The sequence below is a fragment of the Phascolarctos cinereus genome, unplaced genomic scaffold (assembly GCF_003287225.1).
Source record: "Phascolarctos cinereus isolate Bilbo 61053 unplaced genomic scaffold, phaCin_HiC Scaffold_4;HRSCAF=312, whole genome shotgun sequence".
Lineage (NCBI taxonomy): Eukaryota > Metazoa > Chordata > Mammalia > Diprotodontia > Phascolarctidae > Phascolarctos > Phascolarctos cinereus.
Genome location: NW_027555847.1, coordinates 444,008,616 through 444,025,595, shown reverse-complemented (window position 1 = coordinate 444,025,595; position 16,980 = coordinate 444,008,616). Strand labels below are relative to the sequence as shown.

The 16,980-nt window shown below is 35.5% G+C and overlaps 1 protein-coding gene across 9 annotated transcripts in view; it reads left to right on the top strand.

Moving 5' to 3' along the window:
• RALYL (RALY RNA binding protein like) overlaps positions 1–16,980 on the top strand; it is a 786,001-nt gene that overhangs the window by 356,527 nt on the left and 412,494 nt on the right. For all 9 annotated transcript variants that reach the window (XM_078153349.1, XM_078153347.1, XM_020995771.2 and 6 more), the window contains one exon: positions 15,659–15,937. In XM_078153349.1, the coding sequence (XP_078009475.1) occupies positions 15,659–15,937 (279 nt within the window). The remainder of the gene's footprint in view (positions 1–15,658; positions 15,938–16,980) is intronic.

Here is a 16,980-nt window from a genome sequence, read left to right as displayed (position 1 = left end):
TGTTTATTTATAAAACTAATACATTTATATGGCAATTTCAAATAGAGTGCTTTCACATATTTCACATTTGGTGACATATTTAAATTCTTGGCATATGATAAGAGCAAACATAAATTCTTGTTAATAATGAATGAATGGCATATCATCTTATCTGCTTTTAATAATATTCTATTAAATTGATAGATTTCAATTACTAACATCATTATGGAGAGTATATTTCTAAGTATTAATGTGTTTATTCTCTTATATAGTTAGTATATTTTCTATACTATTTATTTCTGTTAATTTTTTTCTGTGTACACAACTATGGATTAGCTTAGCGATATAATCCCTATCAGAAACAGACAGCTGGAAAATCTTTCTGGTGGGTTAGCATAAATAAAAGGCCGTGAAGTGCTCTGGGGAAAGAATTCTTTATTTTATTTAAGTAGCATAAGCTAGGAATTTTCCCCACCCTTGTGCATAATCCAGAACATGGGAAAGAATAGTACAGGATAAGCAAATGTGGGTGAATTGTAATCTACACTGGTTGAGGGGCCACCTATGCTCATTTGATCTGAAAGGCATTGAAATATTGAAATTAAGAGTAAGGAAAATACTTTTCAGTAACATTAATATGTAATGATAGTAGTCTTGGTCAGTGGCATCATTTTGTAGTACATGTATCATATCCTGATACATAGAGCCTATGAGCATGTATGCTTATAAGTTGATTGTTAATTGTAAATACCATCTTGTACTGCTTAAAGCACCATTACACATAGGGACAAAATGTATTTTGGAGAAAGAACAGGTGCACAGAATAGGAGTTATATATTATAGATCACAAAAAACTTATCAACTGCTATTTGCAATGAAATGACTTATAAACTAGAATATGTGTGAACAGCATTTAAAAGAGTATTGTTCTGAAATATATGATTCAGTTACAAAACATGTAGAAATATTTAGAATGGATTTATTATTTTAAAATAGTACATAAAGGCTTTCACACATGAGTCAAGAACTACAGAGTCTACTATCCAAGATAAATTAAAGGGAATGGCTGGTGAATGATTAGAAAGGTTTAACAGAGAGTTGCTCCCTCTTTTATGCACAGGAGAAACACCATCTCTGGTATTCAGTCATTTTCAATCATGTCTGACTCTTCATGACTCCATTTGGGATTCTCTTGACAAAGATACTGGAGAGGTCTGCCATTTCCTTTTACAGATCATTTTTACAGATGAGAAAACTGAGGCAAACAGGGTCAAGTGACTTACCTAGGGTCACATAGCTAGTAAATGTCTGAGACCTGATCTGAACTTAGGAAGATGTCTTCCTGACTCTAGGCCAAGTGCTTTATCCATTGTGGCACTTAGCTGCCGCTCTTTCTGCCACTGCACAATTTCTATCACTAGCATCATTTCACTATTGTTTAGTAGAATGATGCAAAGTTTATTTTTTAAATGAAATCAAAGTTTATTTTTGAATGAAATAAAATATCACCATGTTTTTCAGTAGTCATTCAGCAAGCATTATTAATTACTATGTTTCAGTCAGTATGCTAAGGGCTAAGAGTACAAAGAAAGACACTTCCCTCAAGAAATTCACATTCTAAAAGGGGAGGCATGTAAATAACTAGATATACATAAGATACATACAAAATAGATGGAAGTCAGTCTGAGAGTGGAAAGCATTAGCGATTTAGGATTGTAGGCAGAAGAACATTGTAGACTTCACTTTAGAAAGATTTACAAATAAAAATATAAGTATAGCTACTATCCAAGTAGAAGGAGTAGTGAAGGCTTAGAAGCCAGAACAGTCTTAAGAGAATCATCATAGCCTCTTGCCTCCTGTAAATTCAACAAGTGTTATTTGCAGTGTTATGTGATACCTCTAACGTTTCATAAAACAGTGAATTTTAATATAATATTCATTTCAGCAAAACGATCTGTTAGAATGTTAAGGGCTCTCCAGAGGGACTGGCCCTCAGTTATAATCACCATCTTGTTCTGGGAGCTGCTTACACTTTTAGAACCTAGCACAATGCTAGAAAAACTGCCAAACATGAGAGCAAAAGGCCTGCATTTGGGTCACAACTGAGCTCCTAGAAAAGTTGTTGTCAACAAGTATTTATTAAGCACTTGCTATGTGCACTACTGTGGTCTCCAAGTCTCACCTCGTACACATCTCAATCCTTTGTAATCTGTCACCTGACTTTATCACTCTTTTAAAGCTTCTCTTTCTGAAGTTACTGGTGACCTTTTTAATTGGCAAACCTGAGGACCATTCTCAGTCCTTAGCATTCTTGACCTCTCAGTAGTGTCTGATGTTGCTTTTTTTTTTTGGTTTTTGTTTGGTTTTTTTTTTTCTGTAGGAAGTTATATGGCACAATGGATAGAACATTATGCCTAGAGTCAGGAAAAACTGAATCCAGATCCTTCATCAGATACTAGCTATATGATTCAGGTCAAGTCACTTAACTGATGTCTACCTCATTTTCCTCATCTGTAAAATGGGCATTATAATAGCATCTACCTCCTAGGTTGCTGTAATAATAATAGCAACTATCTCCAAGAGTTTGTTAACTCGATGCTGCTCTTATGGTCCCCTCTTCTTTTGTGCCTAGGATGGTGATGACCATATAGTGGGGGCTATCGGATAGTGAGGAGGCCTATGGCTTCATTGGTATAAGGAACTCTTTAATGAAGAAACTCTTTCTTCTCCTGTGGGTTGGCACAGTCTCAAACTTAGTCTTAGGTATTTTCTTAGAGTACTGGGAGATTAAGTGATTTGTCCAGGGTTATATATGTTAAATGTTCCACATTTACTCAGGTCTTACTGGTTTTCAGTTCAGCTCTCTATTCGCTTCACCAAGCTCCCTCTGACCATGTAGTGCATACTCACAAATACCTATTAAAACAAATAGAAACTAAAATAAATCTATTTTGTTATTACTGAGGAGCTTTTTTATATATTCAATATCAGTATCGGATGACCATTAGCTAACATAAAGTTTCTGTTTCTCTGGATTATACAAAGCACCCCAGCCCTGTGCTCACTCCCCCTCATTTAACAATCAGGAACAGGATGAACCTGCAAGACCTAGCCCAACACATTGGCTGCTGAGACAATGATTTATCCAGCAGCAAGTTTGGTCTTGGAAGTGAAATTGGTGAGGCCAATGATATGTAGAAACTGTGTTAAGTTGGTGCCCATTCTTTCCAGAGACAAAAGTTGTATGAAGGGAATATACCCCAAAGTATTAGAGGAAATGTTTGTTTCTGTTCTTCATATAACTCAGGTTAAAAACCCTAAGTAATATGAAAGAGTTAAATGATACCTTATTTTGTTGATACTTACTAGTGGCTCACAATAAGTTGAGACATTACAGGGAATGAACAGAATGGGCGCTGACATCAGAGAAGGATATTCCATTCCCTCAGAGTTATTACTCCAGTAATAAGAGATAATTTTTCTGGCCTGATTCTGAAATAATGAGTCCAGAGTATTGACTGCATGAGGATCATAACTTCAAAACTGTAGTGGAATGAGTGAATAAATATAATTTATTGTATATTTACTATATGTCAAACACTGTGCTAAGCAATGGTGACACAAATTTTAAAAAGTGAGACAGTCTCTGTCCTCAATGAGTTTATATTCATATGGGTGAGACAACCCATTTGGTGGATGGTGGCCAAGGATGTGCGTTTTGGTTTGGAAAGTCACAGGGATAGTTAATAGAGCCACAGGAAATCATTTGTTATGTCCTTCACAGCAACAATGGGAGTATTAATTTGATTACTAATCCCAGAAGAGCAAGAGGTGGGAAGATGCTGGAGATCCAGGGGAGAGGGTATAAAATTAAGGTCATCTAGTCCTGCCCCCTCACTTTACAGAGGTGGTTAAATTAATTGCCCAACTGGTTTGTCTCTGATTTCACTTCACTACACTGCCCTGCATTTCGGAGTTATTTTTTCCAGCTTTATGTAATTTAAAATGAATCTGTACACTATATCTTTTATTTTGCATCCTTACATACTTTTGATAGTTAAATTATTATTCATTAATTTTCATAATCAGGTATCTGATTGCAAATAAAAGTTTTAGAATCCCCAAAGGCTGTTGACATTATTTTATGTACACTACATGATTCCTTCAAGAAAAGCTCAAATCACCCAGCTGACAAACAACTCAAAAATTCCTCCCAAGCCCAGAAATCAATTTCTATGTGCATTTATTTCCCAGTATCATTGAAGCTACATTTGTCCTCTCAAAACATAAATTTATTGAAAACAGTTCATCATATCACCTGTAGTAGTTCATTCTGGCTTTATTTTAGAGGAGTACAGAATTTCTCAAGGGATTGCACTTGGATTTAAGACCTTGTATTCATAGGTCATTATTCCAAAGCCACACCAGCAATGGTTGGAAGTTGTTCGTCTCTGCAGGCATCACAGTAGCCTATATGAAATCAGTTAGTCATGTTGAGTTTAGCTCCTAAGGGAAGAGTTGTAATTGACAGCTTTAACAAAGAAGCCAAAGATAGAATGAGCCTGCTGAATAGGAATGAGTGAATTTCTCCTGTAGGGATAAATATTTTTACCTATTGAAATTTTCCTCTTGGGCAAATGCCTGCTTTAAAGGGGCTTAAAAGATATTTTTCCCACTAGTAAAACATATGGAATACCCCAGCTGTTTACTCCAGAGAAAACACAAAAGTAGTCCATACAGTGTTTCTGCATTTCTGGCATCTAATCAGATATAAATTTAAAGGAAGTAGTAATGATGATTTTCACTCTATAAATCACTATTGTAAGTTACTTAGATTATTTACTATTGGGAATTCTGTCTTGTCATTTCAAATTAAATATGACTCAAAAATGCTAGTGATGAAAAAGTCACTTTTGTCTGTGATACTTCAGAAAACCTCCAGTTGCAGTATGCATGTTGAATGTTCATTTTTCTTTCATATGAAAGATACATATTTCCTTTAGGAAAAAAAATGCTAGACCAACCAGTAGTCATTCCCTAGAGTACCATGTAACCTGTCACTTTTTCTCTTGGCATGAATCCCAGAGTGATTTTTGCAACCAGTTCAATTATGTCTACCCAAAACATGGTATGAATAATTGTGATAGTAAAAGGACTTCTCAGTCATATTGCCGTGGCCCAGGTGCAGATTTGATGAGGGGGCATTCAAGCACTGAAATTATTGAGATATTTCTCAAATAACTTGGATCCTGAGGATACTTAGCTCATAAACCACTCTGTTTTCTCCTAGGTCCCCCAGTTAATAAGATGATAATTTTTGAGCTTGAAAGGATGTTGGAGGTAGTTGAGTCCAACCCCAGCAATACACAGATGAGGAAATTTAGTTCCAAAGAAGACAACTTGTTTGTAGTCATGCTAGAAAGTGTCTTAGGCAAGATATGGATCCAGTTCTTCATGAAAACAAGTCCAGTGGATCTTGGAGGCTGATGCAGTAGTTGCTGGATAAAATATATCTTCTGGGCTTATCCCAGCCTAATTAACCTAAAATGTATTATTAGTATTTTTCTAGTTAATAAGACTAATTAGTAAAAGTGGAAAGCTAGCCAGTTGAATCTTCAAAGTGGCTAAACCCTTCCCAGCACCATCCTGTTACCTCATTCTTTTCACTCCTATAGCTTCCCTAGTTTCCTGGATTTCTCCAGCCATAGTGTTTGCCCAACACAACTGACCTGAAGCCTTATTTTATAGTGCTTATCCCAAACATAAAAATCACTATTTACAGCTTTCTTTCAAAGAGTATAAATAGCTTTAATGCAAATTAGAATTTGATAGGTGCAAATGTCAATCACAAACAACATGCTATGAGAAATTTGATGAAAAGATAATTGCTTACTAAGGAGGTTAAGAAAATTTTCCTGATAGAAGGAAGAACTGAACATTGAAAAAAGAATAATTTACATACCATTTATTCATTACCTATTTTATCCATCAAAATTTATGTTCCTTTGGCCAGAGCACTCACATGTAAGAATATGATTCCCCATGTAGACAGAGAGAGAGAAAGAAGGAAAGAAGGTAGAAAAGAAGGAAGGAAGGAAGGAAGGAAGGAAGGAAGGAAGGAAGGAAGGAAGGAAGGAAGGAAGGAAGGAAAGAAGGAAGGAAGGAAGGAAAGAAGGAAAGAAAGAAGGAAGGAAAGAAGGAAGGAAGGAAGGAAGGAAGGAAGGAAGGAAGAGGAAGGAAGGAAGGAAGGAAGGAGGGAAGGAAGGAAGGAAGCTGCATTGCCCAACTGGAATTAGCCAGTTGGGTCTTCACTGGGTCAACTACTACTCACAGATTGTTGTTTGTCCTTCATTCCTGAAGAGGACCAATGACATCAGGAAGGTAGGGTCTTGACTTGCTAGTGAATTGCATTTAAGTGAGGCAAGGTTGTACAAAGTCATGATGCTCACTCTCTCCTCCAGGGTCACCTGAGTCCAGTGACAAGATATAGGTCAGGACTACTGGAGATGACCACAGATGGCCCTTTTAAGCTAAGGTCTTTCCCAGATCTCAGTTTGTCTGAGGCAACACCCATCCATTGATTTAAAGCTAGATAAGAAATGAGGCAAAAGATGGTTATCTATTAAAAAGAAAAATCGTTCTGGGAAGGGAAGACTGTCAAGATTTCTGTGCAGAACATGACATTTCATAAAATCTCAAAAGATATCTTGGTGTTTGGGAGATAGATTTTTTTCTCTTCCCTACTTATTTCTTCTATCATTTTTTTAAACTGGGACAATTAACTCTTTTGTCCCATGTAGTTTCATTTGTGATTTCTTAAAATAGAGCTCTGGAAAACCAGGCTGTAACAAAGCCCATTGGGATTCAAATGGAGCTACTTGAACATGTCTTCAAACCAAATCACTCTGGCTCTCACTGATTGGCTAATAATAGGTCTCAGCCCAAGCCTCACTTGCTCATTAATTGGGTTTGATGGCTGAGAATGATTATAAATAGAAATTGTTTGTGTTCCGGCCAGAAACCCTGAAGGTCTTCCCCTCCCAGTTAGATTTTTTTTTTTTGAGAAGGCAAACTAGGCCATGTTTTCCCTCATTTCTTACCTATCCTTAAGGGGGCCGTCGCCAGTCATCTTGCCATTGGACCCAGATGGCTCTGAAGAAAAGAATGAAGTTGGTGACTTTGCACAGCCCTGCTTCACATAAATCCAATTCACTGGCAAGTCATGACATTATCTTCCTGATGTCATGGCCCTCTTTGAGAAGGAAGAAAACACAACAAACAAGAGGAAATTTTATCCATATAATTTCTTCTGATGGAATATAAGCTCAGTAGAGCCAAGATGGTGGAATAAAAGCAGTGACTTCTTGAGGTCTCCCCCAAACCCTCAAAAAACCTGTAAAAATGGCTCTAAACAAATTCTAGAGTAGCAGAACCCACAATAAGACAAAGTGAAAAAATTTCCAGCCCAAGACAACATGGATGGTTGATTGGAAAGGTCTATTGTGCTGGTCTAGAAGAGGAGTGCAGTTCAGCATGGGCCACACAGGCTGCATAGGCAAAGACTAGCCCTCAGTGAACCTGGAACAGTCCTCAGGGGATTGAATCAAGGAGAGCTGTGGTGGTTTCCAGACTTCTCAACCCACAAACAACAAAGACAACTTAGAAGGTCAATAGGAAAAGTCAGTCTGACCACAGTGAGAGAAGAGATTGATCCAGCCCCAGTCCCAACACAGCCATGGGGTAGCAGCTGCTTCTGGAGCTCTCAGCCCTCAGACTCAGGGAGAATTGAGTGGCTTATCACAGGGGGATTGCAGGGATCTCTTTGCTGGTGCTAAGGCAAGATTCTCTTGCTTTGCCTGTGCTTGGATCTGGTTCACAGTTTTGGGTGGTGATACTGGAGCAAGGAGGAACCCTGGCATGGTGGCATGCTTGTGGTAGCACTGAGAGAGAATCCTCCTCACAGTTCCAAGGCAGAAAAGAGTGCTTGTGGTCACTCACAGACCAGAGTACAGGCCAGGAAAGGAGTAAACACCTCGCCTTTGATCATAACACCTTAGAAGAATTGAAAATTTATCAGTCTCTAGAAGTATCTCTGAGAACAGCTGCACAAAACCCCTGAATCTTCAGACAGTACATTCTCCACGCTGGAAGCAGACCTCTACCTTATAACTCCAGTAATTGGCTAGGAACATGAGCAAACAGTGCAAAAAAAAAAAGTTAGACATAGAATCTTACTTTTGTGACAAAGAAGATCCAAACATACAACCAGAAGAAGACAACAAAGTCAAAGCTCCTACATCCAAAGCCTCCAAGAAAAAATTTGAATTGGTCGCAGGCCATGGAGAGCTCAAAAAGGATTTTGAGAAGCAAGTAAGAGAAGTAGAGGAAAAACTGGGAACAAAAATGAGAGTGATGCAAGAAACTTATGAAAAACAATAGCTTGCTAGAGGAGACCCCAAAAAATACTGAAGAAAATAACATCTTAAAAAAAAAGCCTAACCCAAATGGCAAAAGAGTTTCAAAAGAAAAAATGCTTTTATAGTGGAGGGGAAGTGGGGGAAGGTGAGACAGAATGAGTGAATCTTATTCTCATCAGATTTGGTTTAAGGAAGGAATAACATACATACTCAATTGGGTATGGAAAGCTATCTTACCCTACAGGAAAATAGGAGGCAAGGGTATAAAGCAGTGGGAGGATGATAGAAGGGAGGGCAGATTGGGGAAGGGGGTAATCAGAAACAAACAGTTCTGAGAAGTGACAGGATTAAGAGAGAGAATAGAATAAACAAGGGGCTGGATAGGATGAAGGAAAATATACTTAGTCTTTCACAACATGACTACTGTGAATGTGTTTTGCATGACTACATATGTATAACCTGTATTGAATTGCTTGCCTTCTCAATGAGGATGGGTGGGGAGAGGAAGGGAGAAAATTTGGAACCCAAAGTTTTAATAACAAATGCTAAAACTTGTTTTCACAAGCAACTGGGAAATAAGATATTCAGGCAATGGGGTATAGAAATCTATCCTGTCCTACAGGAAAATAGAAGGGGAAGAGGATAAAAGAAGGGGAGTGATAGAAAAGAGGGCAGATAGGGGAAGGGTTATTCAGAATGCATGCTGTCTTGGGGTGAGGAGAGGGGTGTGATAGAGAGAAAATTTGGAACTCAAAATGTTGTGGAAGTGAATGTTGACAACTAAAAATGAATTTAAAAAACATTTTAAAAAATTAAAAAAATTTTCACAAATGAATGTAAGCTCCCTGAGGACAAGGATTGCTTCATTTTTGTTTTTGTATCTCTAGTATAGTGCCTGACACATTCTTTGCCTTTTATAGTCTTAGAAAGTTGCCTCTAACGCTAATGGTTTAAGTGACTTGCCCAATGGTCACATAGCCCATATTTGCCAGAAACAGAACTTAAATGCATATCTTCCAGGCTCTGAGGCCAGCACTCATATACAACACTACATTACACTCTCTCTCTTCCTGGAATATAGCAAGTTCATAATATGTGCTTGTTGAATAACTGATTAACTAAAAGTTTCTTGAATAACCATAGTTTTACTCAACATCAAATTCCCCTAGAAGATGATTTTTAGGATGATTACCACAGCAGTATTTGCCACCCTCATTCTTTTACAATACTAATAGTTTATATTTACATAGTTTGTCATATTTTTGAAGGCTAAAAAAATGATTGTCAATTTTACTTTGAAAATAGGATTACTAATTCAGATGTAGAAATTAGACTCTGCAATATGGTTTTCATTTTAGATGAATAATATCTATAAAATGAAAAGTCACCTAAATTATTTATTCCCCTCACCCATAATAATACAAGGACTTTGACTTCTGTAAATAGTAAATACAAAATAATGTTGTTAATACAAGTTACTGTTGTGTATGAAAATTTTCTGGAACAACTGTAAACCTTAAAAAATTATATTAGACATAAGAATAAAATCATTCTTTCTCAAAACACAACTTCAGAGAAGGTAGGCTCTACATAATTTCTTTTTTATGGCTTTGAAACGATTGTTATAATCTCACAAAAGTAAATGGCTGAAGTGAGAGAGGAATAAAGGGAGTTTGGAGAATGCACAATTGCTCCACTGATATTTTTATTTTGTTGAGCTGAAGATGAGTGAGTTTTGAGTTCTAGGAGGTCATTGATAAGAGTCTGAGGATGGGCAGGTGTGGTTGGGTTTTGATCTGCATTGTGAGAAGAAAGGACCAAATCTGTGAGAATTAAAATCCATTTGGTGTATTAGAGTAAGTTAGGTACCAAATTAATAATAAAAGTAAGTGTTATACAAAAGGCTGAGTATTTGGGGGAGATTTACCAAAAGAGTTAGCTATTGAGTTGATCTTTAAAGAATGGATAAGATTTAATTGAGAAGAGGATGCAAGATGTTTTATGTGGGAAAAATGGCATGAGCAAAGTGAATGTGCGCAGCATATTCAGAGGCAATGAATGGATCAAAGAGCTTATGTAAACAAGTAATGGTGTAGACATGTGTACCAGACTACGGCATTTTGGCTTAATAAGATTTGAAATTGAAGGGTTTTAAACAGAGGGATGAAATGAGAAAATTAGTGTTTTATAAAGATTAATTTGTGGTTAGTGTACAGGTTGAATTTGTGAGCAAGGGAAGATAGTTATTAAATAGAAAACCATGGAAGTAACTCAGGCCTAATTTCGTAATACCTAAATCAGAGTAGTAACAATGGAATTAAAGAAGGTAAGCTGCACATGGTAGAGATTCATGGTTTTGTAAACAGGCTTCCTCTTCTCTGTTCTTTATACAGAGTAATATCCATGTTCTTTGATGTTTGTGAAGTTCACAGTAATAAAAAGGAAATTTTTTTGCAAAATAAAAAGAAGCAGGTACAAGAGACATTTTGAAAAATAAATCAAGAAAATTTAATGAATTTTTATAGACAGGAACCACAGTCACTTGATATAAGCAGGGACATCAGAAGAAGTAGCTGGTTTTGTGGGCAAGTGGTGAATTTGGTTGTAGACATATTTCATTTGAAGTGACATTGTCAAACCCAGTAGACAGAGATAAAACTTGAGAATCTAAGAACAAGTAAGGAGCTAGGACTCACACACAGAGAGGCAGTTGTTTATGCTCTGAGTGTGGATAAGCTCAACAAAAGATAGAAATTGTAAAGAACAGAATAACGATACTACAATAATTGTTTCACTTTGTGACAGCATCAAAGATAGGTTATTGGGCTATTTTGACTATGTTGGCTAGTATAACAAGTCTCTTGTTTTTATATTTGGAAAAGTTCAATGTTTCACTGGCAGTTCTGTTCTTTAAAACAGTGTTTATGTGTCTTGGAAATGACATTACATTGTCCTTTGAAGTATTTACACAATGGGCATGGAGAGGGTCATGGCTCTAGGCAACAATATGGCTATGAATTTTATAGTAACCATTATTAATTTTTGCCTTGTCTGGTGACAAAGGAATCATTTCTAGTTATAACAGTAATTCTTGTGAAGTAGACATCCACATAGTCCAAAAACAAGTGACCCTTTTTTCCCTTTTACATGTAAGGAAGAAATGCTAGATTTATATACAATAGCAGAAGTTTGATTTAGAACTATGAAATTTCATCATGTCTTTGGTGCTTGGTTCATTTTGAGTCATTATTCATTTTCATCTTGTGAATTGAACATGGCTTTAAATGTGAGCTTCTTTTCTTTTAAACAAACTGTCTAGTCTGTCTCTTTCAAAATCCTCCTTAATTTTTTATCCTGAAAGCATCTTATATGTAACTAGTTTGAAAGAAATGGCATCAGCCTAAATTGCTTATAAAGCTGTTATATTTCTGATGGTTACATAAGCATATGCAATTGATCTTAAGTAGTAGGAAATATTTATCATATCTATATTTCATTATTAGTAAAGCTAGAATAATGCCAGTACTTATTAGAGTCACTTAGTTTAAAATATTTTGATACTGCCCAACTGATCTTTGTTTAAGTGGCAACTGGTCTAAATGCCCAGAAAGTGAAACTTCAGGCATATTTTCATTCAGTTTATAAGACTGAAAGTAATTTTCTAATGTCCCATGATAAAAATGTACTATGCTCATTAATTACAGTTTGAAATAAAATGTTTCAGATCATAATTATTTTTAGAATAGATATGGAATATGGAACTGGCAGCCTATTACTTACCTGATGTTTACTGATGATCAGCAGTCAATCAGTTGCGCCGTTATAGATACTTCTTTTGAGAATCCAACAATTTATTTGCTTAGCTGTTATTATTAGGGACTAAGCACATCAGAACATTATTGTATGGGTCTGTGTGTGTTTATATAAGTGCTTACTGAAATAAGCATAATTTGGCAAATTTAAAACACAGCATTTGGATATGGTAGCATCAAAAATAGGTTTTCTAAGTTAGAAGTAATGAAATTTTTAGCTTTGGCAACTAATAAATTAACCAAAATACAAAAATGGCCTTGAGTCTTGGTTAACCACCTTGTGCAGTGGGTAGGGATAAAAATAAAGTGACAGGAAAGGGGAGGAAAACAATGCTATGAATAACACAGTTCCTAGAATATCTGAAACATTAATTTAACTGTCGATACTTGATACGAAGTATTTGTTCAGTGATCAAAGATTTAACAAAATACCAAAGGAATTGAAACTGAAGCATATCCATGTTGAGTTTCTTGTTATCATTCTAACTAGAAGATACAAAAAGTTGTAGTTAAACATAAGTATAATTCAAAGATTCTCCTATACGAAGCTCATAAAGGAGTTGATTCAATTGGTTTCATTATGCCCAAGGAAAACACAAAACATCATTTGGGGGAATACTTGGATGTTTTGTTTTAGGAATACTCATATAGTGAGGTTAAGTGAACAGACCATGCAGTAGGTAATTGTGACTTATATGTCCTGGATTTGGACCTTAGAAGCCAACTTACCCAGTTTTTCATGAGGGAACTGACACCCAAAAGGTTATTACTTGACGTAAGTCACACGTGTAATAAATGTAGACCTTGCATTTTAACTTAGGTCCCCACGACTCCAAGTTCAGTACTCTTGTAATTGCACCAATAGTCGTCTTTTCAGAATCAGCTATCTTTCTTCTGTTACATCATCAACTGGCTAGAGCAAAGATAAAAATAAATATAAATATGAAGAAATGAAAACTGAGAAAAATGCAATTTTAGAAGCTCTAACCCAAACTCTTTAAAGAAATTCTTAATGACTTGACAGTTGTAAATTTTAGAAAAGTTTAACTTATAAACAAAAGTCATAGCCTTTCATAAGTCAAAAAGTAACCTCAAATGGTGAACACTGATTTTCTTTGCCTAGAAGAGAGACATGGAAACAAGAATAATATTAGATTGGGAACATATTTTCAAAACATTATGGAGGTAGATGACCAAAGGCTAATATGGAACAGTAAAAATGATGTATGGAAGATGTAAAATAGATTCTTGTTGTTCATCCCCATTCATGAGTAGAAGAATTGAGTATACAGTAATCGTTATGTTATTAATCAATATATCTATGTAACTGTTAACTGTAAGCAACACTCAAAACTTGATAACTTGTTGATCCAGTGTAGTTCCTATGTTCTCTATTTCTTGTCCCTGCTTCTTCCTTCATGACTGATCCACTTACTCTTTCAGCTTTACTTGCCATTGAGAATGTTTTCTACATTGATACTTCATGGTATAGCCTATTTTTATCTACTATGTGACTTTTTATTGCCTTTTGGATTATTTGCAATTTTTATTCCTCCAAAATTATAGAGTTCCCTGATTTTTACTCATATAGCATCACATTGAGAATTTTTTGGTCCAAATTTATAAGAATAGCAGTGTTGATAACTTTCAGATACTAAAAGAATGACAGGAAGTTCAGAACATTAGAATATATGGAGGATTTATGGAAATAAATAAACAAGTAATGTTACACAACATTAGAAGCAATAGGTTTGTAATCGGCATTGGTGTAGGGAGTACACATATTGATGAAATTATGGATCCCCAAAGTATCAAATATCCGAAAGGATGTTTACAGTTATCAGCTGAATGGATAAACTAGTTAGTAATAGAATGTTTTGTGGTTCTTCAGTAGTTTCAGTTGTGTCTTATTCTTCCTGACCCCATATGAGGTTTTCTTGGCAAAGATGCTAGAATGGTTTGCCATTTCCTTCTCTAGCTCGTTTTACAAATGAGGAAATTCAGGTAAACAAGGCTAAGTGACTTGCCTAGGGTCACACAGCAAGTGAAGTCTGAGGCCAGATTTTAACTCAAGAAGATGAGTCTTGGGGGCAGCTAGGTGGTGCAGTGGAAAAAGCACCGGCCTGGATTCAGGAGGACCTGAGTTCAAATACGGCCTCAGACGCATAACACTTACTAGCTGTGTGACCTGGGCAAGTCACTTAACCCCATTGCCTAGTCAAAAAACAAACAAAATAAAACAAAACAAAACAAAACAAAAAACAAACAAAAAAAAGATGTCTTCCTGACTCTAGACCCAGCACTCCATTCACTGTACCATCTAGCTGCCCTTACCACATACCAGATTCTTATTCATAAGTAGATACTATCTACTAGATATATTTTAAAGTCTCTATTTGTGATTGACTCCATTAAAATAAATATATGTAGCCCTGTACATTTGTGAAGAATATCCTTTGTTAATAATTCAATAGTTTTATATTAGCATTTTTCTTTATAATTGAGTTAGCCAACTTATTTGATCTTTCAAAAACTTCACATTATTTTCAAAATAAACTGCAAACTTCTTGATATTAAAGATTGTATGTAGTTCAGTTCTGTATCACCAGCAATTAATAACTGTCACTTAAAATTTGTCTTTCATAGACAATGATTATTATTAGCATTATGGATAATGTAATTTCCACTGATGCTTATAAACAAAAATAATGTCATTCTTATAGGCTGGTCTTTATTTTAACTTAATTTGTTATCATCATTTTATCTATAGAAGAAAATAATTCATTCTCAGACTGCATCTACAGAATTCACTCTTAAAAAGCTTTAAAATATCTGAATCTAAATCTATGTCTGTTTGAAGTCAATATCTAAGTGAGTCTGGAGAATTCAATTAGGAATCTTTTTTTAAAATGTATTTTTATCGAATACACAAAGTGAAAAATTTATTTATACATTGCATATAATTTTATTCATCTATATGTTTACCTATATATTTATAAAGGTATACATATACCTATATTTAGATGTACTTAATTGGAACTATAGTACATATATATATAAATATGTATATATATGTGTGTATGTATGTATATACCTAAGAAATTATATAACATTTTGAGATTTGGGCTTATGCTAAAAGACTTATTACTGTGATTAATAGTATAGGAATGGGACCCATAATTTCATTGGCATTGGGAAATTGAATATATTCCCTCTACCAATGCACTTTGGCACATTCTCTGAACTCTATACTCTCAGTTGCTTAGAGCACTGAGAAGTGACTTGCCCAATATCACATAGCTAATAGGTGTCAGAAATGGGACTTACAGCAACTGTTTTTGGCTTGGAGGATAACTTACTCTAGCCACAACACCACACTGTCTTTCTGCTTTCAACAATTGGCAAATATACCATCTAATCAACATGAATCTTTTTTTTTCTTTATTTAAGGGTTAAAACAACGTGAGACAACCATGACTGGCAAAACACAGACCAGCAACGTCACTAATAAGAATGATCCCAAATCCATCAATTCTCGTGTTTTCATTGGCAATCTGAACACAGCCATTGTCAAAAAAGGTGACATAGAGGCCATCTTCGCAAAGTATGGAAAAATAGTTGGATGCTCGGTGCATAAAGGTTATGCATTTGTACAGTATATGAGTGAACGACATGCCAGGGCTGCAGTGGCAGGAGAAAATGCCAGGATCATTGCAGGTCAACCGCTTGGTAAGTTAACTCTGGGTTATTATGTGTGTATACCAATTTCTGTGGACACAGAGATTTAATCTTAATATTTAAGTACTGATTGAAGAATACATAAATAGTAACAGCTTCCTCTTTCTTCTCTGACCTTCTCTAGTAGTTTTTATCTGTGCCAGAGTTTAGCACTTGATTTTATAATTTCTTATTTTCCACTAATTGTATCGTGTACAGAAGTCTCTTCTGAACAGGCTGTCAATTCTTTTTGGGGAGTAACTTCTGCATCTTTTGCTTCTATTATATACACTGCTAACTCCTGGTGTATAGTACTAGGCAAATAGCAAGAACTCAGACCTTGTTCATTGACTTAACTTGGTCCTTGTTTTCAAGGATATCATGCATTGCACAGGAAGGTACATGAGTAAATAATAGATTTGGGTTTGGGTTGCAGATTTATTTTGCAACTGTCAAAAGGAGGTGAAAATCTGTAAACAAGAAGAATAGCATGGCCTACTGTGCCTAGCATAGCCCTGCACCTTATATACTATAGGCTATCAATAAGTACTTGTTTAATTGTTTATTGATGACAGATTTAGTAAGTAATCAATAATCAACCCAAAAATCTTTATTAAGTGCTTGCCACATTCCAAGAACTGTCTTAGGTTATGGAAAGACTAAAAAAAAAAAAAGAAATAATCTCTAATCTCGAAGCATTCAAATTTAATTGGGGGAGATAACAGACTTATATGAATATATGTAGAATAAATGAAAAGTGGTTAAATAAAATGTGGTTAGAGAATAAAGGTAACTGTGGGATTGGGAAAGCCTCTCCATAGAAGGTGATACTTATCTGTGTATTGAAGGAAATGAAGAATTATATGAAGTAAAAGTGACAAGGAGTGCATTCTAGACATGGCCAAAACATGGGTTGCTGCATATGAGAAACAGCAAACAAAAAAATTGGCTATATCACAGAGTATGGGGATAAGGAATAATGTAAAATTATGCTGTAAAATAAGTTGGAAATAGATTGTGAAGGGCTTTAAAAGTGGAACAGAGGAGTTAATAGT